General features: G+C 36.5%; 1 protein-coding gene across 1 annotated transcript; it reads right to left on the bottom strand.

Annotated features, from left to right (window-relative positions):
• Positions 1-3840: 3840 nt before the first annotated feature.
• LOC120171013 (BTB/POZ domain-containing protein At1g67900-like) lies at positions 3841-6538 on the bottom strand. The gene is made up of 4 exons (XM_039178835.1): positions 6384-6538; positions 6231-6300; positions 4876-6147; positions 3841-4543 (listed from the first exon to the last, which is right to left on the bottom strand). Exons 1-4 carry the CDS (start codon positions 6440-6442, stop codon positions 4046-4048), a joined length of 1899 nt encoding a protein of 632 aa, XP_039034766.1. The 5' UTR covers positions 6443-6538; the 3' UTR covers positions 3841-4045.
• Positions 6539-23602: the final 17064 nt, after the last annotated feature.

The following is a 23602-nucleotide window of genomic DNA, read 5'->3' as shown; positions in this document are numbered from 1 at the left end:
GGTATTTTAAAGTGATAACTTTTGTATGGTTATTTATGTATTTTACAATGATATGATATATTCTTTTTCCTTCGTTTAGAATTAGAGAGGTTTTTCTAATAAGGTTTATATTTTTATTGGGTCTGTATAAATATCTTTAATAAAATTGTACGGCCTTTTACTTTTAAAAAAATATTTAAAGAGGATAACATTTTTTTTAAATATGAATTAATTAAATCAATTTTTAAAAATGATTTAATTCGATCTGTTTAGGCGGAGTTGGTCTCGTATTTCCCGCTTGATGATGATATTTTACTTTTTAAGTGGTTGAAGCATTAAGACAAGTGATAAAATTTTAGGTGGGGGGTTAATGGACTAGATTATACATCCCGTGACAGCCCAATTGTGTCTCTTTCCTTATTTTTAGTCATTACCAATTGTGAATCATTTGTTCAAGTTCCAGGCCATTCAAGACCCTTGTTAGAGGAACAATATCTATACATTTTCCATCTTCACTTATTAAATTGGTTTCATGTTGATCAAGTATTATGCTATGTGTTGAACCCTTGCGGGAGAAAGTAAGCAAATGTCAAAGAAGGATCTGAAGTTGGAGATTCCGCCCGAGACTGAAACGATAACCGGAGACACCGTAGAGTCTCATGTGGCAACTCCTACATCAGGGCAAGGTCAAGGTGCGTTGGGACTTAGCCGACAGCCAAGTGTGATTGCCTATGCTCTCTGACTATGCATCCCGGTTCGTTCCGTTGCAGGGTTCATCGAGTTCCGACTCTCCAACAGACCAAAAGCATCGAGGCTCAATTCGCAACCCTTGATGATAATACATCTAAGCCCGATTCTGCCACTGATGAATAATGTAGCAATAGTGCCAAATGTATGGGGCGCATCAATAATTTCTGTGTATTATTGACTCTTGTTGATCCTACCAAGACTCTGCTAAAATAATTTCATTGCTTGGCATTAACTATTTCATTTGTTGTCTTCTTGGAGCTTTTACTCCATCTCTATTGTTGATTAAATATTTTCCAGTTAAAACTTATTTTTGCTATATGTGGGATATATTTATACTTGTATCGTTTTGACAGATTTATCACATTAATTATAAGGAACAGAGAAAAACACGAATACGAGTAGGAGCTGAAATATGGCATGGAGGCCATGATAACAAATCCTAACAGTGCCTGGATTGTAGATGGCACCAAAATTAATTGGAGATGTGAACTGAACAGCAAGAAAGGACAAATGGGCAGTCATTGCAGTGGAACAGGTGCTTTGATATTGGATAGGGTTTGCAGATGCTGATTTGTTTGACTTCCAGAAGATGTACGAATCGCCATCTTTAAGCCTCTTCCACCTTTGAATCCCCACAAGTTTTAGCCAAAGTGGATGAGAACTGTAATTTCACAGATTACAGGGTTGATAAAAATTAGAAAATGTACAAAAGTAATCAACCTTTTTTTAAAAAAAAAGGTAAATTACATAAATCATCACTCTTCTCATTCCTATTTTGATCCTTAAAGTTTAATATTTTCAAATTTAATCATTGAACATTCGGATTATTTTTGTTTTAGTCACTCTACCATTGTTATTGCACTGACCATTGTTATCGGGATGACTTATCATTTTTTGTTAACTTTTTGGATTGGCCATTGCACTGACCATTGTTATCGACGATCGTTTGATCCAATATTTTCAAATGGTCATATTTTACTCGATTGAGTCTGAACTCAATTTTGTTTCACTCGAATCCATAAATTTAAACTAAACCATAAACCTCAAACCCCAATCAAACCTTAAACCATAAATTACAATTAAACCCTAAACCTCATTACTCATCTTTAGCCATAATCATATTTTCACTCTCAATGGCCTAGTGATCGAATGGAGAATTCCAACAATGAAAAGGTAGAAGTCAGTGAGGAGAATAATATATCTCAAAATCACGGTGATATGACAGTCGAACGCTGAGATCGATAACGAAAAAGGTTGAAAGTTTGGGAGAAATTTTGAGGCTTTGCGAAGTTTCTATAAAAAACTAAACCGAAATACGTGTTGAAGGAAAAAGATGAGTCAAACGATATTATAGTTTGTCGAAAGTTATGTCAAATGTTGATGATTCAATAGATTGAAGTTGTTGGACAACAAATTTGTGGATCTTAGGGTGTATTCCAATTAAACAAACATCAAATTTGTGTTCATGAAGGATAGAGAGTTTGGTGAAAAATTATGAGACTAATTGGCCTTCAACTACGATGCTTGGTGGTGGTTAATTGGCAATCTATATGCTGGCCCAAATATGTGTTTAGTTTAGGCTGAGGAGAGAAATAGAGAGAAAAAGAGAGGAGAAAGAAGAGGAAGAAAAAGAAAATGAGGGAAATAAGGAGAAAAGAAAAAAAATAACGTTTTATAGGGATCCAAAACGATGTTTTTTGGGTGTAATTTGTAATGTCATAATGTCGTTAATTATTTAATAGTAGAATTATCAAAACAAACGTAAATCGAAAGTTGAGTTATTAAATTTTGGAAAAGATTGAACTTTAGTGATCAAAATTAAAATGAGAAGAAAGTTAAGTGATGAAAAAAGTAATTTACCATTAAAAAGAGTTATGTTTGTTTTTTAAGGGTAAAGTACATAAATGGTCCCCTGACTATATGATATTGTTTTGTTGAGTCATTTGACTATTAAAAGTTACAAAATGGTTCTCTGATTATAGGGAGTTGTTTTGTTGAGTCCCTTGACTATTAAAAGTTACAAAATGATCTCTCGACTATTCATTATGTTCCAAACTAGTTATTTTCCGTTAAAAAAATTAACGATAGTTTGAGTTGGACGTTAACCTGCTAACTGAGATATGATAGAATTTGATCTCATAATCTCAAACAACTATCATATCTCAGTCAACATATTAATGTCCAACTCAGACCGTCGTCAGTTTTTTAACGAAAAATGATAAGTTTTGAACATGTGAATAGTCATGTGAGCATTTTCTAACTTTTAATAGTCGAGTTACTCAACAAAGTAACACCTTATAATTAGGGGACCATTTCGTAAACTTTAATAGTCAAAGACCTAACAAAGTAGTATTAGTGAGATATAATTTTTGTACTTTAAATATATTTTTTTATTGGAGTGGGATAGAATTCCAATTTTGAACACTTAATCACTGGTAGGACAGTAGATTTATGTTCAGCATATATATTTTTTTTATATAACTAGGGTGAAATAGTATGGTAGGTCGATGAGTAAAGTAGAAGGGACAGGGGTACTCGTCAATAATTGCATGCAGACCGTTGAATTATGGGTTTTAGTATTTCGTTTTTACATCTCATTACTACTTCCAAGGGAATCATATATATCTCAGATTCTGCTATTTTCCTCTTCATTGTATGCCCCAACAATATTTGCACCAAACTTAATTATAAATGCTAGATTTACGGTACCATTACATAATATCAATAACATAATATTTCCATGTATATCATAATGGAACGAAATAATTGAATGACGATATGAAAAGCAAAGCATCTCATATCCCTGTGAACTGCCAAGCCATGCAGATTTTGTTTCTTATATCATTTTCATCATCTTCGCTGTTGATTCCCCTGCAAAGAATAACATGACAACCCACATTTCTATATATATATTCTACCTTTGGAGTAAATATTGGCTCAAAACAAAGATATAAGACAAACAAATTCTAATAACAGCACTGCATCCTGATTCCCGGTGATCCAAAGATTTGCAAAAGTTGCAGATTCACCGACAAAAACAGCAATATAGGCCCCACGATTAGTCATTTGCAAGTAGGGACTTTGGTTCCAGTTTTAGTAATGAGATTCATGTTCACCAAAGAGAAATTTCCAGTATCTCCTGGAAATCTTCATTCTTATTATATTAGGTTACAACAACAATGCACATTGAGATTCTTTGTTTCTCAGCTAAACTTACATGACATTTGCTCAAAGAACGAAAAAAAGGACAAGAAAAAGAGTGTGTTTTACCCTTACAATTACCATCCCTAGCGTGGACATGAACACAATTTCACCCTCAACTCTTTTCATTGCCATTTCTATTGATGGACATTAACTTACTGAACATTTTTTTCGGTCCCGTAGGTAGTGCGCAGAAGCCTTTAAACTTCGAAGGTCTTCCCGTTGTATCTGTGTTCATGTCATTTTCGTTCAAATTGTCATCTTCGGCCAGCTTCATCCTTAACGTTGACATTCTGGACTTCGGTGATTTAAGGCCTGAGATACTCCATTGGTCATCTGCTGGAATGCTAGTAGTAGTGCTTAAAGGTCCCGGAGGCTTTGATGGATCAATGTTATGAGCGGCTAAAAGTGCCTTAATGTTGCCAGAGAGCTCGGTCAGTTTGCCCCCAGTTGTCGCAGCTCGAGCCTGGTCGAAGAAGAGAACTTGTACCACTACTCTAAGCGGAAGTTTCTCGTTTTGTGCAGCGTGCATGCAGGCCTCGACAGAGAGCTTTTTGCAATCTAGAACGCGGCACAGTTTTTTCCTTTCGCCCTTGTTTAGGTCAGGGTGTGCCTGGATATTCGAAAACAAGAACTACAATTACTTGCATCTTCATGTAACAACGAATAACAACATTATTTAATGTCAATGTTCCTCAAAAGTATGAATGAAAGTCAATGGAAGGCTATTCATAATTCATATTTGAATTGCAGATCACAATTTAGTCAGCAAAATGTAAAATCATAGGTCCAACCGTATATCCCAACTGCTAATAAATCAAGAACATGAAACAGACAATTAAGTCAACAGAGTTGGTTCAGTTTAGTTATGATGCGCCAAAAAAAATTCAACGCAGGTGTGAAATTTGGTAAAACAATGACAGTATGAAACCTGTTTTTAATTACCTTGAGATAAATGTCGATAGCTCGGTAAACATCATCGTGGACGAGCCGTGAGAAACTCGGGATTGTCTCGGCTACTGCAATGAATTTCGACAGAGGTAAATTTTTGTCCCTGGCAATCTCTTGAAGATACCCATCTACAAGTTTGGCCACTTTCAATTTGGAACTGTGTGATGCTGAAGAAGACCTCCTACTTTCCTGAAGCTTAAAATCGATGTTCTCGGCTGAACGAGACCGCCTCCTTCTTCTTTCAGACACCAGCTTCGATCTCGGAGGACTAGTAGGTGGACTCTGTCTTTGTGACATGAATTGCTCCAGAATGGTGAGGACTATGTCTACATCATAGAGGGTAGTGCTTGAGTTTGACAAAGAAGGTATTAACAAATCACTGACTCTTGCCTCCTCTAACTGAAGTGCCACTCTTCGAGCCAATTCCATCTTCAAAGAAGACGATACATCAAGAATGATGGCTGCTTTCAAGAGCTTAAGTAGAAAACTGCATGAAGCTGAGCCTTTCTCCGATGGAAGTAAACTCACTATTGATTCCAACAGCAGCCTTGACTTTGAAGTAACCTCAGTAGCCGAGTCCGAATCCGAGTCAGATGCTGCTGCTTCTTTGTTAGCTTTTACTTTTCTTGATATGTAAGGCAGCCATCTAGATGCATAGATTTGCAATGCTTCACCAACGAGATTAGAGGGCATTTTCCCATCAGATTTGACTGCAATCATGGTTCTCCAGTAAAGATCAATATCCAATTCGGTAATGTCCTCACCCCACCAACCTTTCTTCATAGGCTTCTGCCGATCGCTGTCTTTTCCATTACACGATATATCGTCTCGAACCCTCCTCGACTGACTATGCGATACGCTCACCTTCGAAGGGTGTGTCGAAACTTTTGAAGCAATGGCCTCAATGCATCTGCTCGTAATCCGAAGGTCTTCCGACCATAAAGGGAACGCTTTGGTGCTTTGAAGAGTCACAATAGAGTCTCTCCAACCATGTAAGATGCAGGAATTGAAGAAAACTTCGAGCTTGCAAACTAAGTTCCCCTTTTCGACATCTTCAGTCATCTGCAAATATTCGGCCGCGCATCTCGCGGCGACGATGTTGTAAGCGCTGAGAGTTACGGTGATACCGTAACAGAACTTAGCACAAAGCTCAAACGCATCAATTCCACCAGGGAAATCAGGTAATTGAACAATTTGGTGCTGCAATGTTTCAGGGGATTCGGAACATATCCTCTGCAACCGCAAACATTTCGGCAACAGAGGAAACTGCAAAAGTAAAACAAAGAACATAATTGAAATGAAATAAATACTCCTGGTTCGAAAATTTCAGAAACCAGAGGAAACTTTACCTTGTGAAGCATATATCTACTTCCTTTCACTTGAATTATAAGGTCACTGGAGACTTCGGAAGAGACAGACCTGCAACAACAACAACAAAAAGACATTAACGGCAGCTTCCTAAAAAAAAACACCATGTGTCTTTAATGGCTGAAAAAACATACCTTACACCATCGGCAGTGTAGAAAGTGTCAGGCCGGGATCCGAGTTTCATAAACTTCATGACTGAACTTTCTGTTTGGTTTTTTCTTCGCTTTAAGCTTTTGTATTCACCAAATACACCCAGAAGACCACAAACTCCAGAAAGAAACAATCTTTTTATGTATAACACAAAATAGTAATGTGTGAAAGAAAAACCCAGAAGATCAAATGATACACAGCTGATTAGGATGAATCAAATCCATTGCAATCCCATCATCAGTTCTAAAACTCATACCGAGTCAATGAACAAAAAGAACAGCTCTTTCACCGCCTTACTCAAAAGTAGAAAGACTCTGACTAACACTCACACTGTCAAATAAATAAATGTTTTTTTAGACAACTACCTGAAATTTAACGCTTTTGATACTCTTCACAAACAACTACCAATCATGAAAAATATGTATGTATAAATATATAAACCCTTTTGTAAATCGAAAGAATATATATATATATATATGGTGTTTCAAGTTTCAACTTTCAACTTTGAAGGGTAATTTTTGATGTGTTCCGAGTAAGTTTAAGACTTTTAAGACATAAGACACAAGACGAAGCCATTAGCCATGGCAGCGTGCAATGAGAAAGACAGCACCCACGTGCTTAACCTGCTCCCACTTGTGGCCCTCACGCTCATCATTGCTAAATGTTACACCTTTTTTTCCATCTGTACGCCCCTTGATTATTTTAGTTAGTCTCAAACCAATTTGATAATTAACTAATTTAATTCCTTTTTTTAATTAAAAAAGTTCATGTAATTTATATCAGAGCCTCCTAGCAATAGCTTTACGAAATATTAAAAAGAAAATACAGAAAAAGAAGGTAAAGGAGAAGCCTAAAATAAAGAAGTCTATATCATGGTTGCCTCTAAGCTTTAAGCCTTTAACCATCCCTATCCACGGATCTTGCACTTTTCAGATCATCTTTATCTGTTATTTTTGCTGGATTGAAGAGACTTGAATTTCCTTGTTGTCTTGTGGTGGATTGTTTTGTGGTTATTTTATAGTTTTTTTAAGAAAATTATAAAATAAATAAAAATGTACCATGAAAAGAAAAACGGTGAAAGTATCTGTCAAGTTCCTCTATTATAGAAGTCGTATCAATTTAGTCACTCCACTATTAAATGAATTAATTTAGTCCTTTTTTATTTCTTATTTTCTCTTTCTATTTATGTGCAAATACTTTGTAATAAATATATCATCATGGTATGACTTACTAATACACCAAATATAATTTTTTAAGAAGAAAATCAAATGGAATTTGATTGAAGGAGTGAAGTAGAGAATGATGAGCATTCCTCGAGCTGAACCAAAATATTATACAAAAGCCCCATACTCAATAAAGCTTTAGCTAGACTTTTCATACCTCCAATGAGTGTCATCAAATCTTTACAAATAAGTAATTTTCCCCTCGCTTATATAATTATATATATGAATGTTTTAGTTTCCTTAAACAAAAAAAAAAAGTAGAACCAGCGAGGAAAATTCAGAAAGCTGTGTTAATGAAAAATGAGTGGCGTTGGATAAGTTGATGTAAAAGAAAAAGGTTGATGAACAACTGCTGTATTAATGGTCCTTGTCTATGCTACCCAACGGGGTGGCCGATCGACAACTCCTTTTACTGGGACCCTTCTACCCCCACTATTTCTTTCCCACTTGGACCCTCAAGGATTGAATTTTGGAGCCAAACCTATGCTGACGGCTACTTGTTATACTTCCGGATTCATTGAATTATTGTATTATAAAGACCCATATATGTTGATAGGAATAAATTCGTTTTCTTGACCGTTGACGATTTATCCTTTTTTTGAATTTGGACGTAAAATTGTGATTAATGGAGGGTTAACAGTTGACCAATGGCTTTCTGTTAAAGGATAATTACGAAGAAAATGTTTTGTCAAGAGCAGAGCTTGGAGAGGAGATGAAGTATTATAGAGACGGTGAAAAATTTGGTTTTCTCATTCGTTAACGATTTATTCTTTTTAATTTGGACGAAGAGTTGTAATTGATGGAGGACTGACAATTGACCAGTGATTTTCTGTTAGAGAATAATTAGGAAGAAAATGGCTTGTCAACAACAGAACTTGGAGAGAAGATGAAGTCCCTCTCTCAATAGAGGCCGAGAGATATTTATAAAGACCCTAACTGGTTTTGTCATGTATACAGTTATGGTGGCTATTCATAAGCTGATGAGCTAGACATATATGATAGTTAGATTTTAGATTTTTCCCAGTTAAGTCATGTGGATCTGTCAAAGGCCTTATACATTTACTGTGACTGATTCGAAAACTTATGACCGAAACAGATAGATTCTTTCAAACTCTAGTGAGAGTTATCTACTCGGGAAGTCTCTGGAGTGGCGGGAAGTTGATCATTTCCGAAGACATGATATAACAGTACTGTTGATCATCAACAGGTTTTTGTGGGATCCTCCTTACTGCATCACTGTTCCGTTTGTTATTTCAGGGACTTAGGGAACCTCAAGAGTCCCTCTATAAGCAATAATGGAAAAAAAATTCTGTTAAAAGGTAATTTTACAGAAAAAGTGCTTTTATTCTCTTATTTATTGTACTAATGATTTACAAAACTAAGGCCTATATATTCACATCCATCATCAGTTATCTAACAAACTAACAAATTAATAACTGCCTAACAAACTAAATAACTGAAATCTAACACTCCCCCTCAAGTTGGTGGTTAAAGATGTTAATTAACCCCAACTTGGAAATTAAGTATTCATGTTGTTGAACTCCCAAGGCCTTTGTAAGAATGTCTGCTTGTTGATCTGTTGTCTTCACATACTCTGTTTCAATTATTCCTTCTTGAATCTTTTCTCGTACAAAATGGCAATCAATTTCAATGTGCTTTGTTCTCTCATGGAAAACTGGATTTGCTGCTATTTGAAGAGCTGCCTTGTTATCACACATCAATCTAGCTGGTCCTATGTTCTTGAACCCAAGCTCACTTAACAAACCTGTTAACCAAACTATTTCTGCAGCAGTCATTGCCATGCTACGATATTCTGCCTCGGCAGATGACCTTGCTATTGTATTTTGTTTCTTGGACTTCCAAGACAACAATGAGTCTCCTAGTTTCACACAGAAACCTGTTACTGATCTCCTAGTAGTAGGGCAAGTCGCCCAATCTGAGTCACAAAAAGCCTGAAGTTGGCACTGACTTTCTGCACTCAACAACACTCCTTGACCTGGTCTGCCTTTGATATACCTGACCACCCTCAAAGCTGCTTCCAAGTGTAATTTCCTTGGTTGCTGCATGAACTGGCTCAGAAGTTGTACTGAATAAGCAATATCAGGTCTTGTGTTAGTGAGGTAGATTAACTTCCCAATCAACCTTTGATAACTCGTTTTGTCTTCTAACAACTCATCTTCAGAAACCAGTCTTTTATTCTGTTCCAAGGGAGTTGCAATAGGCCTTGCACCCCCTAATCCAGTTTCTTCAATTAACTCTAATGCATATTTTATTTGGCTTATAACTATTCCCTTTTCTGATCTCAATATTTCCAAACCAAGAAAATACCTCAGTTCACCCAGGTCTTTCATCTTAAAATTTCTATTCAGAATATCTTTGAGTTCTTGAATCAGTCTATTGTCATTTCCAGTTATCAAAAGATCATCCACATATATAAGCATCATGACAATTTTGTTTTCTTGTGACTTAGTAAACAATGAGTAATCAAATTTACTTTGAGAATAACCTGCCATTAGAAGGGCCTCTGTCAGCTTCATGTTCCATTGCCTCGAAGCCTGCTTTAGTCCATATAAGGATTTTTGCAGTCTACACACCCTAGTCTCCCCCTGACTGCAAAAACCATCAGGCAAGGACATATATACCTCCTCAACCAAATCACCTTGGAGGAAAGCATTGTAAACATCCATCTGAAAAAGAGGCCATTGATGAATAGATGCAAGAGCCAGGACTGTTCTTACAGTGACCAGCTTTGCCACAGGAGAGAAGGTCTCAACATAATCAACCCCTTCTCTTTGAGTGTATCCTTTAGCAACAAGACGAGCTTTAAACCGCTCCACATCTCCATTCGAATTATATTTGATGCGATACACCCATTTACTTCCAATAGGAGACTTATTAGAGGGCAGGGGAACCAATGACCAAGTATTATTCGATTCCAAAGCTAAAATCTCCTCATTCATAGCCTTAACCCATACAGGATTTTGAATGGCTTCATTATAGGTCTTAGGTTCAACCAAATGAGAGACAGAAGAAAGGTAAAGTTGAGTTTTAACAGGAAGATGAGAATAATAAAGAAAATTAGAAATTGGGTAAGTACCTGGAAGAGAAGAAGACTGGTAAGACTGAACATAATCATGTAACCAAGCAGGCTGTTTTTTGACCCTAGTAGATTGTCTAGGAGGGATGGAAATACTACTTAAGGAAGAGTCTTCCGAAACAGAAAGGTGAGGGGAAGGTTGAGGTAAAAAGGAATCATTTGTTGAAGCTTGAGGTGATACAAACTGATTTGAAGTCCCAGAAGGTATAGGAGAATTAGACTGAGTAGTATGAAAGGGCATGACCAAAAAATCTGAATCAAAAACATCTTGAATAGGAAAAAATAAGGAAGAAGAGGAAATGGGAAATTTAAAAGGAAAAACGTCCTCATGAAACTTGACATCTCTGTTAACAAAGAATGATTGTTTCTCAAGATTAAACAGAATGTAACCTTTTGAGTAGCAGAGTAACCCATGAATATGGAAGGTATAGCTTTTGGAGAAAATTTGTCCTTATAATTTGGTTGAGTGGCATAACACAAACAACCAAAAACTCTCATATGAGAGAGATTTGGAGGTTTACCATGAAGGATTTCAAAAGGACTTTTCCCATCTAAAGTAGAAGAAGGTAACCTGTTAATGATATAACAAGCGGTAGTAACACACTCTCCCCAAAATTTAACAGGAACTTGAGAATGAAATTTAAGAGCTCTAGCTACCTCTAACAAATGTTTGTGTTTTCTTTCAGCAATACCATTTTGCTGAGGAGTATGAACACACGAGCTTTGATGAACAATACCCAAGGAAGAAAAAAAGGAAGAACATTCATTAGCAAAGAACTCAGAACCATTATCACTTCTAACGAACTTAATTGTGACTGAAAAATGATTTTTGACATAGGCAAAGAACTGTTTTAAAGAGAGGATTGCATCACTCTTAAGCCTCAACAAAAAAATCCAAGACATTCTTGTGTGGTCATCAACAATGGTGAGAAAGGACCTATAACCACTATGAGTAGAAACCCTATAAGGTCCCCATAGGTCAATATGTATTAGATCAAAAGGTTTAGCTGCTCTAGAAATACTCTGAGGAAAGGGTAACCTAGATTGCTTAGCAAGAGGACAAATAGAACATTTATGAACACTGTCAGCATGAAATCTATAAGAATGCAAATATGGTATTTTATGCAAAGTAGAGAAAGATGAATGCCCTAAACGAGCATGCCAAAGCTTAGTATTATTGATGGTTGAGAGACTCATACAATTTGAAGAATTACAGTGTGAAACAGGAAAAATACCAGAACCAAAAGTGGAAGAATCAAAAAAATACAACCCGTGAGACTCTCTACCAATCCCCTTCATCTTTCCAGTGGAGAGATCCTGTAAAATGCAAAAGTTAGGGTAAAAAGAAACACTACACTGGAGCTCTTTGGTTAGTCTGGAAACAGAAAGGAGGTTATGAGCAAATTGTGGAACAAATAGGACATTGGTAAGTGAACAATTTTGGTTAAGGGAAAAAGAACCTGTATGTGTAATGGGAGCTGATTGGCCATTAGGTAAATGAACAAACCGAGAATCTGATGTACATGGGACAGGAGATATTAATTTTTTAAAATCGGATAACATATGGTCAGTGGCACCTGTATCTAATATCCAATTGAAAGAAAGACTATTATTTGCAGAATCAATACCTGCAGTATTAGCTGCTGGATCCACAGAAGGTTCCTTGTTCAAGAGGTAAAGTATCTGATCATACTGAGCTTGTGTGAACATAGGAACAGTAGAGGCAGCAACTTGTTGTAACTCAGGGCTCGATGTATTGTGAGAACCAAGCACAGATCGAGTGGAAGTCAAAGCTACTTGACTGCCTCTCTTCTTGGAGAACTTGAAATCAGCAGGGAATCCAATTAATCGGTAGCAGTTCTCACGTTTGTGCCCTCGAACCTTACAGTAATCACACACACCAGAGAATCTCGTTCTTTCAGTGTTGCCAGCAGAGTTAGAATACATAGCCGAGACTTCAGAGAGTGGAGAAAGAGCAGAAGAATGAATTCTCTGTGCCTCCTCCTGGACTAGCATCGAATACGCAAGGTTCACAGAAGGTAATGGCTGCAGAAGCAAGATTTGACTCCGTACGGCAGCGTAAGTCTCATTGAGGCCCATAAGAAACTGGAACAATTTCTGCTATTTGTAATGCGTAATCGTGCGTTGAGAAAGAACACAATCGCAAGGGGAGATTGGGGCCAAGGCTTCATACTCATCCCAAAGTAACTTCAATCGAGTGAAATAAGCTGAAATTGAAGAGTCACCTTGAGTTAGAAGCGCAATTTCACGGTGAAGGAAGAAAGATCTGGAACCATCAACCTTAGCAAATCTTTCCTTCAGATCTTGCCAAACCGAAGCGGCACTGGATGCGAAAACGATCCCAGCCGAAAGCTCCTTGCTGACTGTATTGAGGATCCAGGATAATACGAGAGCATTGCATCTCTCCCATTGTGGATGAAACGACTCATCAAAATCATCTCTTCTACAATCACCGGTGACAAAACCGAGCTTGTTTTTTGCAAGCAGGGCGATCTTCATGGACCGACTCCATATTCCATAGTTTTCGATACCGAGAAGCTGATGCGAAACAAGAAGGAAGCCAGGCGCATCGGAGGCATGCAAGAAAAGCGGGTGATTGAAATCAATGATGGAGGTTTCCATCGCTGCAACAGAGGAAGAAAGGGAGAAAAGAAAAACCTAAATCAATTTTGACTAAAAGGAAGAGAGTCACGGGAAGTAATCTGACTCTGATACCATGTTAAAAGGTAATTTTACAGAAAAAGTGCTTTTATTCTCTTATTTATTGTACTAATGATTTACAAAACTAAGGCCTATATATACACATCCATCATCAGTTATCTAACAAACTAACAAATTAATAACTGCCTAACATACTAAATAACTGAAATCTAACAAATTCATTCACAGGGCAGAATGTACAATGTGATCCCACCTTTTCTCTGTTCATTCTCATGCTGGGAATTCCCAAAGGACAAAATTTGTACGGTAAACAGCTACAAATGAAGCACAGAGGGATCAAAGATGGGTTTGAAACAGTGAAATGCTTGGTCCGGGTTGCATCCGACACACCAAATTAGAGTTCAAGTCATGAGTGAAATGCTTACAACTTGGTGATAAAAATAGTTAAAGCTATTTGTCTGGTTTTAGTTGGTGATAAAATCTTCAGAGTGAGTAAAAACTGTAACAAAAGCTTGTGTTATCGCTGTCTGTCATATCCCTATTTAGGGTTTGGATTTTTGTATGCACAGGAAACTCACAACATAACCACCATCTCTGCCGGATCGATATCTTGTTGTATAGCATCGGGACTTACGAATTGTAACCTTGGGATCAGTAATCTGCCCTTGCTTTGGAAAACAAGATGTCACTTTCAGCCTTTTCCCAATGTGGGGTTTATGTGTGAAAACCCGAAATTTACACAAGGGGAAATAGGTCCCAACTCCCACACAAGTTGCTCCAACACCATTAGTTTGGTGTTCCAATGCTCATCCTGCAACATCACATGTTTGTTACAAAATTATTCACTTGAAATGGTCTGTAAAACTTTAACAATTGTGCATACGGAAGGAAATTGGGAATTTTTCTTTCCATCACTCAAATTTCTTCTTTTTCTCGTTCAATTCAATCTCTATTTTTTAAATTTAATTTCACATTCCAATTCAATTCCATTATTATTGGACTTCTCTTCTTCTCTCAATTTCTTTATCCAATCCCGATTCAATCTCATGAGTTCTCTCCTAAATAATCTTCTCAATCTTCAATTTTCAATGGGTGACAATTGTATCGAATCATTTTAACTATGTCAATGATAATTGAATTTGTTGAAAAAAACTTTTTGGAGTTAAAATAATTAAATTTTTTTTGACGTGGTCAACGTGAAAGATTGAATGATCTATCTATTTTATATATTCTCTCATTTTCGAGGATCATTGCATGCACATTGACTTCAGCAGCAATGAGTTAATTATGAACAAATTTGGGTATTGAAGCTGTAGACACCTGTTTTTGTCCGGGTCTTTTTTATTTTGTTTTATTTATTATTATCATTATTTTATTATTATTATTATTGTTGTTGTTGTTGTTGTTATTTTTATTAATTAGATTTAATTACAATTTTTGTAGGCTCCACAAGCAAGTCTAGTATAAAACAGAACCGGATTACAACTCGGTACACAAGCCCATTCGAGGCCCAAAACAACAAAGACCCAAAAGCTCCAGCAGCCAACCCAACAGCACCCGACCCAATTGTTTACCCAAATTGGCCCGGAGACTAACCCGACAGAACTAAGGTTTCCTCTTTAACGTCCCAGCGTCGCACCAACAAAGACCCTTCGATCTGGACTCATCCAACGGTCCAGATCGATGGCAAATAGGGATTTACAACCCTAAATCAATCTAGCCGCCGCACCTCTTCAACGTTCCAGTAGTCGTTCAAGCCAAATATCGTCGAGCCTCAAGCCACCGCCGACAATCCTGCACCAACAGTGACAATCAACAGTGACAGTCAACAATGATTGATAGAGAAATAAGAGAAAAAATTAAGAAATCCCGAGAAAAATCGGGTCTACGAAACTAGAGCAATCAAGCCCTATTTCCTCGGGCGGCAAAACTCATCAATCACAGATCAAACATAAAATAAAGGAGGAAAGGGGGTTTCCAAAAAAAAGGAGAGAGCTTTGGGTAGGGGGCCAGGAACCAGAAAAAAAAGAGAAAACACATAGGCATTCGAGTTAAAGGAGAGAAAAAGGAGAGACACATACCCGTTCGAAGCCATAGAAGCTGAGGGGTCATCGGATTTCAAAATTCTTCGAAGGTAACTACCTAGATCTAGGGGTTTAGAGTTGCTTTTAGGCCAATAGGAGTAGGGATTTGAACTGAGGGGGTTGAGAGGATTCTGTGGAAGGTTTCGGGGTCGCTCCGACCACCGATGTGCGCTGCCACTGACGGCTAAGGATTTCCCCTCTCCGATGAGAGGAATTAAGAGAGGAATTGAGAGAGCTTAAGGCTCTCTTCCCCCTGTTTTTGTGAGGCGATGAGAAATGAGAAAGAGTGAAGAAATTAAGCCTTATTTTAGGCTTTTATCTCCCTAAGAAACGAAGTCGTTTCACTAGGGACCTTCTGCGTGTTTTCATCTCGTGGGCTAACTACACTTTTAGTCCCTAGGATCTTGTAATCTAATTATTACACCATTAAATGAAGTTATACTTTCTTTGATTTCAAGCATTTACATTTCAGATTTTATATTTAAGTCCCTAGTTTGTTTATTTTACCATGTTTGTTTATGTTTTACATTGGTCACCAGATTTGTATTTGTTTCATTTTAGACATTGATTTCGTATGTTATGTATTTTGGCTGAGATTCGAATTTGTCTCGGACATTTGTAAATATTATATTTTAGTAACTGATATTAGGTGTTGTGTACTTTCTTTGATATTCAAATTTGGCTATGATAGTTATAAATCTATTATTTTAGTCATTGTTTTACTTTTGGTTTAATTATGATTCGGCCTTCATGTTTTTGGTTATTGCAGTTTAGTCCTAGATGTTGTTTATGATTTATTTTCATTTCTAGTGCTTGTAAATGTTTAATATTTTGATTTTGTCTCTATTTTTTCTTTATTTACCGATTAATCCCTTCATATTTCTATTTATTTCATTTTAGTCCTTTGAAATTCATGTTTGTACTATTTTGGTCCTTTGAGTTTATGTGTTGTTATTTTGGTCCTTGTAATTTAAAGTACCTTTTTTTTGTCATTATAGTATGGTTTGTAATATTATCTTTCTTTTATTTTAATCCCCTGTATGTATATTTTTTATGTTATGTATTTATTTGTACCATATGTAATTAAATATGCTTAATTTTATTTGTTGTAAATATTTATTTCACATATTTATATTTTTATTTATTTCCATTGTATTTCTTTATTTAAATATTGTCCAAATGTTTTCAAGAACAAGTATTTGTAGAACAGGCATAGAAAGTACCACTTGATCGAAGTGATACAATCCGATACGACGTTCGAACGAAATAGGACTTGAAATAAATATAGTTTATTTTACCAATTAAATATTGTTTATCCAAATGATTCAATGTGTTTTATGTGGTATTTTATTTTACGTAAATATCGTTTTTCAATTTATATATAATTCGTGTTTTATCGAAGAGAGAATATTCTTTACGGATAAGAAATAATCGAGTTAGCTTTCCCGACGGAGGATTGCTAATTTTAAGATTTATTTTCAAGTTAAAGATTTTTTTTCTTCTAATTAATCAATTCGAAGCAAATTAATTAAATTTCAATAAATGGATCATAATTTAAATTTATATTCGATTCATGATTTCCATTATTATGACAACGTGTAAGCGACACATTACTAATTTTGAGCGCTGTGGGGGGTGTTAATTCTTCCTCACGCGTAATCAATTCCCGAATCCGTTTTAATCAAATCTTTGATAAACGCATACCATTTTTGTCTTAAAAAACAATTTAAAAAAAACAATTTTCCTTAAAATTGTTTCTAAAAGACATTTTTAGGTTATTCAACCTACCTAACCTAAAGGTTGATGGTGACTCCTTTCAATTTAATTCCAATTAATCCAAAATCACTCAATTTTTCTAAATAAATATTATAATCATTTTTTAAAATAATATTTTTATTGTTTAAAAAAATGATTATGACAGAAGCATTGATGACAAAATCCAATTGGGGCCTCATACTTTTCCTAATCACGGTTTGCGTCCTAAATATTAGACTTAAACATCATATAATTTCTATATTTGTTTTATTTTCCCACCAAATTATTCTATTTTTTTCCATTGCTGAGTTGGTCCCACCTCATCATTAATCAATTCCCTGGGAAATCTCTGTCATGGGATCATTAACCATATGCCAAAACAAAATCATAGTTACATAATCTAATGTTTTAGTCAATAATAAAAGCGTTTTAAAGCTTGAAAATCACAGTTGCAGTCGTTGATCAATGATGGGTTCTGGGCTACTCTTTTCTTGCGTCTCAAGTAATCCACCATGAACTTCCTGTGTTCGTCAGAGATTGGCGTGCAACGCATGGCAAAAGGCAGGATCGAGTGTTCATACGACAAATAGATTTCCAGCTTTACCTGAAAGATTAGTAGTAATCCACTCATCAATGGGACCCCATCTTGACTAATGTTTGGGTATATATATAATAACACCCAACTATTACCTTTTTCACTATTTGGTCAAGATTTTCCTTTTCCTGTTTGGGTAGCAAGAAAGACGATTTCATTTTCATACAGCTAACAATTGTCGATTGGAAAAGCCTTGAACCTGACAACTGCCGAGACAGCAAAACAAGTCGCTGTTGCCTGCTCTATCAATAATTTGAACATCCAATTACTATCCCATCATCTTCAACAACAAAAAAAAAGTCTAAAGTTTTACCCCAGACTTCAAAAGTTGACAGCATCAAAGAAAAGAAGAAAATAAATATTTTTTTTATAAAAAGCAAGGAGGCTGCCAGCTAAATCCAAGAAGCATTCTTTTTAGAGAAAATAATCTCAATGATAAAAAATATCTTATAATATACGATTTTAATTAATTTTTTTTGGATTTACTAAAATGACCAACTAAATCGTAATGCGATCGATAATTCGCAATGCGATCTTCGGTATCGCAAATCAGTTTCCAGATTCATAACGCGATTCTGACTATCGCAGTGCGATTTCCCAAATTCGCATTGCGATTTTCCTAATTCGCAATGCGAATACGTAAATCGCAATGCGAATACGTAAATCGCAACGTGAATTTGGAAAATCGCAATACGATTACGTAAATCGCAATGCGAATACGTAAATCGCAATGCGATTTACATAGCGCCATTCATATTAACGCGTATTTTTTTTCAAATTCCAAACACGAATATATTAATATATCTGAACACTGAACAATCCACAGTATATCCCGTAATCGCAACTCATAACCTAAAACCCTAAATCACAACTCAGTCTCATCTCCATCTCTCACTCTCTAAGGTGACATCCGTCCCCATCTCCGACGAAATCAGTCCCCACGACGATAACAGTCTCCATCTCTGGCGAAATCATTCACGGACAGAAATAGAAAATCAAACAAATTAACCACCGATGGTTAGTTTTTTTAATTATTTTTATTTTGAAATTTTTGCATTATTATTAGGTTTTTCATATTGAAATTGATGATAAGTTTACTGGTGTTTTTAATAATAGATTAACCATTTCACTTAGATTGCTTATTATATTCATTCGATTGCTGCCAATACTGCTAAACTGTTTAGTCTTTAACCCTGTGAAGTTAGTATTTGTCTTTGTTTTGTCTTTTTGTTGAAGTAATGCAATCCATTCAAGTTTCTTTCAATTTTAGTACTTGAAACCGAGAATGACTATCGCAATGAGTGAATCGCAACGCGAAAATGACTATCGCAATGCGAATTTGACTATCGCAACGAGAGAATCGCAATGCGATTTTCATTTCGCGTTGCGATTCTTGCGTTGCGATAGTCAAATTCGCGTTGCGATAGTCATTTTCGTGTTGCGATTTTCATTTTCGTCTTGCGATTTAAAGTTTCAGAAACTATTCTTCTTCTGCAAATTGAAACTTGAATGAATTGCATTACTTCAACCAAAAATCAAATACTAAATTCACAGTGTTGCAAATTTAAGTTTGAAGAATAAACTACTACTCTTTATGTTTATTGTTCATATCTTCACAGTGTAATTTTTGGTATATCTAAATTGGTATGTTTATTGTTTTTGCAGAACTTTTATTCGGCTCAATTGACCTTAAGAAATAAAGTAAGCCTGGCCAAAAAAATTGCGTCGAAGCTTTCACCTGCACAAAGAAAAATATTTGAGGATACTTGCTTCGGGCCATGGCTGAAAGTACAACATCCGGGTGGAGATGCTATGTTGACCCATCTGTTTCTTCAAACCATGACTAGCGATCTACCAGAGACTATACAACGTCGTGATGAAGAGATATGGTTTGATTTTCCACCGGCGTATACGTGTTTTGGGCAAGAGGAGTTTTGCTTAATCACCGGTCTACGCTTCGGACACGATGATGTAGATCGGTACACTAGACATATTACCCGCCTATCATGGTTTTCCCGGGTTTTTCCTGAGCAGTCAACGGAGAAGTCGAATTTACACGTGGAAGACTTGACGAGATTATGGAATAAGAAAGATGGTTTTACTCGGATGGATGACGTCGATGTTGTCCGAGTATGCCTTCTAATACTTTTGCAAGCCGTCTTTTTAGGCAAAGAGGCCCGACAACCTATTCCTAATGATCTAATTAAATTGGTAGAGGACCTAAATGCATGGAACCTATTTCCGTGGGATTCGTATCTATGGAGAGCTACATGGAATAAGTTGTCGTCTGCCTTTAATGATCGGAAAAGTTTGCGTGGCGATGGTTCCAAATACACTTTGTCAGGCTTTATTTGGGCCTTTAAGGTAATAATTTTTATATAATGTTTCCAAAATTATAATTAATTCTTTAACAATTACTAATGTTTGTTATTATATTGTTTGTAGATTTGGATATTTGAGGCCTTTCCCGCCATGCAGATATATGCATTAAAAACTTCTAATGATATTCCTATGGCTATTTCTTGGAAGAGGAAACGGTCCTTGCAGCAATGGGAAGATTTACTACCGTATACTACAATAAATAATGTAAGTTAACACAAATACTACCATATGTTTATAAACAAGTTATTACTAGTACACGTTTAACTTTGTTTGAGCTTTTATATTGTTAGGAGGCCAACACTCCATTACAGAGGCTGACACCCACGTAAGCTGAGCTTGCCACTGATTGGTGGCAAGCTAGTAAGCTTTTTTTTGATGGCACGGATGATGAGCAACCACCACTTCGAGAGCCATCACCTCACCCAGAGCCATCACCTGATCGACCCGAATATACACCTCCACAACGAGAGTCATCACCTATTCTGTCACATCATCGAGCCTCTTCTCCACCATCACCTCATGATAGGCGACCGACAAAGATGCCACGACGTTTATCTCCCTGTTCTCCACCTCTACGAGATGAGTTAGGGGAGTTACGTAATGAGGTCAATGCCATGCGTGAGGAGGTCGGTACTTTACGCGATGACAATGGTGCATGGCGTGTTGAGGTGTCTACTTTACGTGGTGAGGTAACAGACGTGAGATTGTAGCATCGTTGCAGAACGAGGTTCATACTCTACGCAACGAGGTAAGTTTAATATTTTTCATATTTAACTTGATGATAAATTTACTCGTAATTTCACTTAGATTGCTTAGTAAATTCATTCGGTTGCTGCCAATACTGTTTAACTGTTTATTCTTTAACCCTGTGAAGTTAGTATTTGTTTTTGGTCATCTTTTGGTTGAAGTAATGCAATCCATTCAAGTTTCAATTTGCAGAAGAATAATAGTTTACTATCGCAATGCGAAAATGACTATCGCAACGCGAAAATGACTATCGCAACGAGAGAATCGCAATGCAAAAATGACTATCGCAATGCCAAAATGACTATCGCAATGCGAAAATGACTATCGCAATGTGAATTTGACTATCGCAACGAAAGAATTGCAATGCGAAATGAAAATCGCATTACGATTCTCTCGTTGCGATAGTCAAATTTGCATTGCGATAGTCATTTTCGCGTTGCGATTTTGTTGTTGCGATTTTTATTTCGCATTACGATTCTCTCGTTGCGATAGTCATTTTCGCGTTGCGATAGTCATTTGCAGATTCTATTCTTCTTCTGCAAATTGAAACTTGAATGAATTGCATTACTTCAACCAAAAGACAAATACTAACTTCACAGTGTTGAAAATTTAAGTTTCAAGAAAAAACTACTACTCTTTATGTTGTCATTGAACCTGCACTAAACCTATATGTTGTCCTTTTAAATGTTTATATAAGTGCTTACTTCTGGAATGTTATCTGATGCATTTTCTGAACAATTATATAATAATGACTTGGGTGAATACCGTGCAAGTTTGAAATATATTTGTCTTTATTCTCACTGTTTAATATCATGTCTGTTTATTTACTGATTTATGTATTAATTTATTTTTAGCGGTCCGCTAAGGTGGATGCTCTACGTCGGGTTTTTCTTGCAAGACAGAGTTCGCGCATCAGACGGCGTTCACGTGCCATTACGTCTCCGTTCACCCCAATAGTGCGAAGAATCCGTAAGAAAAAGCCCGACTCACCTGTCATCATTCAAGAGGTCTCCCCTATCATTCAAGAGGCCCCTATCATCCCTCAAGAGTCCCCTCCCACCGTTCAAGAGGTCACTGTCATCGTTGAAGAGGTCCCTCCCAACATTCTAGAGCCCGATTCACACGGCGTAATATATCGAATTATTGAGAAACCCCCTCACGTGTCGGACATGATGGATGATTGTTGGCTTTCGTATAAGTTACCAGCCAGTACCATTCTGGCAAATGAAGTGGAGAGGAAACAACTACCGGAAATAATTCTGGATAATACCCTTTGGGCTAAGATCGCAACTGATTTTTATCTACATGAGCGGAGCCAAGGGTGTTACGCTGACATATACAAATTCAACGATGATATGCATTTGTTGATTGAACGGTCTTAGTGGGGTGTATTATTAGGGGTTGAAGACAACGGCTATTTCGATGAGGGGGTAAGTCTTATATTTCTTATATTTCAGTTTGATTAATTTTTTTTAAAATTTATGTAATTCACTAATATATGTCTTTTTTTGTAAAACAGCATATTGATGCATGGGTGACACGTCTTCTAATTGTAAGGAAATTGAAGAAAAATATTAAAAAAACGCGATATACAATTATGCCGACGTCTTTTCACATAGTTCACTTGAAGAATCAACGACAGGAATCATATGTGTTGACTAATGGACAAGCTAAACTTTATCCTGCATGGTGGGAGGTCGATAAGGTTAGTATATTTGTTTAAATAAATAAGTGCGCAATTTGAATTATTACATTTCGATGTAGGTGTTTATCCCTGTTTTGGACCGTACTCATTGGCTTCTCGTCGAGCTTCAGCTCCCATCCCTAAAGACAATAGTATATAACAACATGATAAATTACATATCATTGTCTGATTTGAGAGATATGATTAAGGGATGGAGCTCTCATTTGGCTAAATTCTTGGATGCAATTGATTATTGGACTAAGTCTGGAAACAAGAAGCCAAAGAAGTTCAATGTTACAGTTATCAGAGACGAGACCGTGCCACAACAAACGAAGGAAGCCAAAGGGGATTGTGGTCCTCTCGTATGCATGTGCTTGGAGCATTTTACGACAAGAAGTACATATTTTCTACCTCTCACTGATAGAGATAGAGGTGCAGTAGGCTTGTGGTTTCGGTATTTTATGGCTAGAGCGATATATGCGAGACGCTGCCTACCTACATCCGCGTTATGAAAGTGTCCATAAACAATTTGTTGATTTCAATCTGTATTATGTTGAATGCAAAACAGACTATCGCAACGTGGAAATGACTATCGCAACGAGAGAATCGCAATGCGAAATGAAAATCGCAACGAGTGAATCGCAATGCGAAAATGAAAATCGCAACGCGAAACTAATTTCTCGTTGCGATTTTCATTTTCGCATTGCGATTCACTCGTTGCGATTTTCATTTCGCATTGCAATTTTCATTTCGTATTGCGATTCTCTCGTTGCGATAGTCATTTCCGCGTTGTGATGGTCAATTCCGCATTGCGATAGTCATTTCCGTATTGCGATAGTCATTTTCGCGTTGCGATAGTCAAATGAATGTCTAATAAGTGATAACAACTGAACATATCATAGCAATGTTCAAACTCAAGTTACTAATACATGCCTAACTGAAAATGTTAAAAGT

The sequence above is a fragment of the Hibiscus syriacus genome, unplaced genomic scaffold, assembly GCF_006381635.1.
Source record: "Hibiscus syriacus cultivar Baekdansim isolate YM2019G1 unplaced genomic scaffold, ASM638163v2 tig00003041_pilon, whole genome shotgun sequence".
Taxonomy (NCBI): Eukaryota; Viridiplantae; Streptophyta; class Magnoliopsida; order Malvales; family Malvaceae; genus Hibiscus; species Hibiscus syriacus.
This window is presented reverse-complemented; position numbering and strand designations above follow the sequence as displayed.

Coding starts and splice junctions, on each gene's coding strand:
- LOC120171013 (XM_039178835.1), bottom strand. CDS start 6,442: ATGAAGTTTATGAAACTCGGATCCCGGCCTGACACTTTCTACACTGCC. Junction 6,148..6,230: donor GTAGATATATGCTTCACAAG/GTAAAGTTTCCT, acceptor TTACTTTTGCAG/TTTCCTCTGTTGCCGAAATG. Junction 4,544..4,875: donor CTATCGACATTTATCTCAAG/GTAATTAAAAAC, acceptor TCGAATATCCAG/GCACACCCTGACCTAAACAA.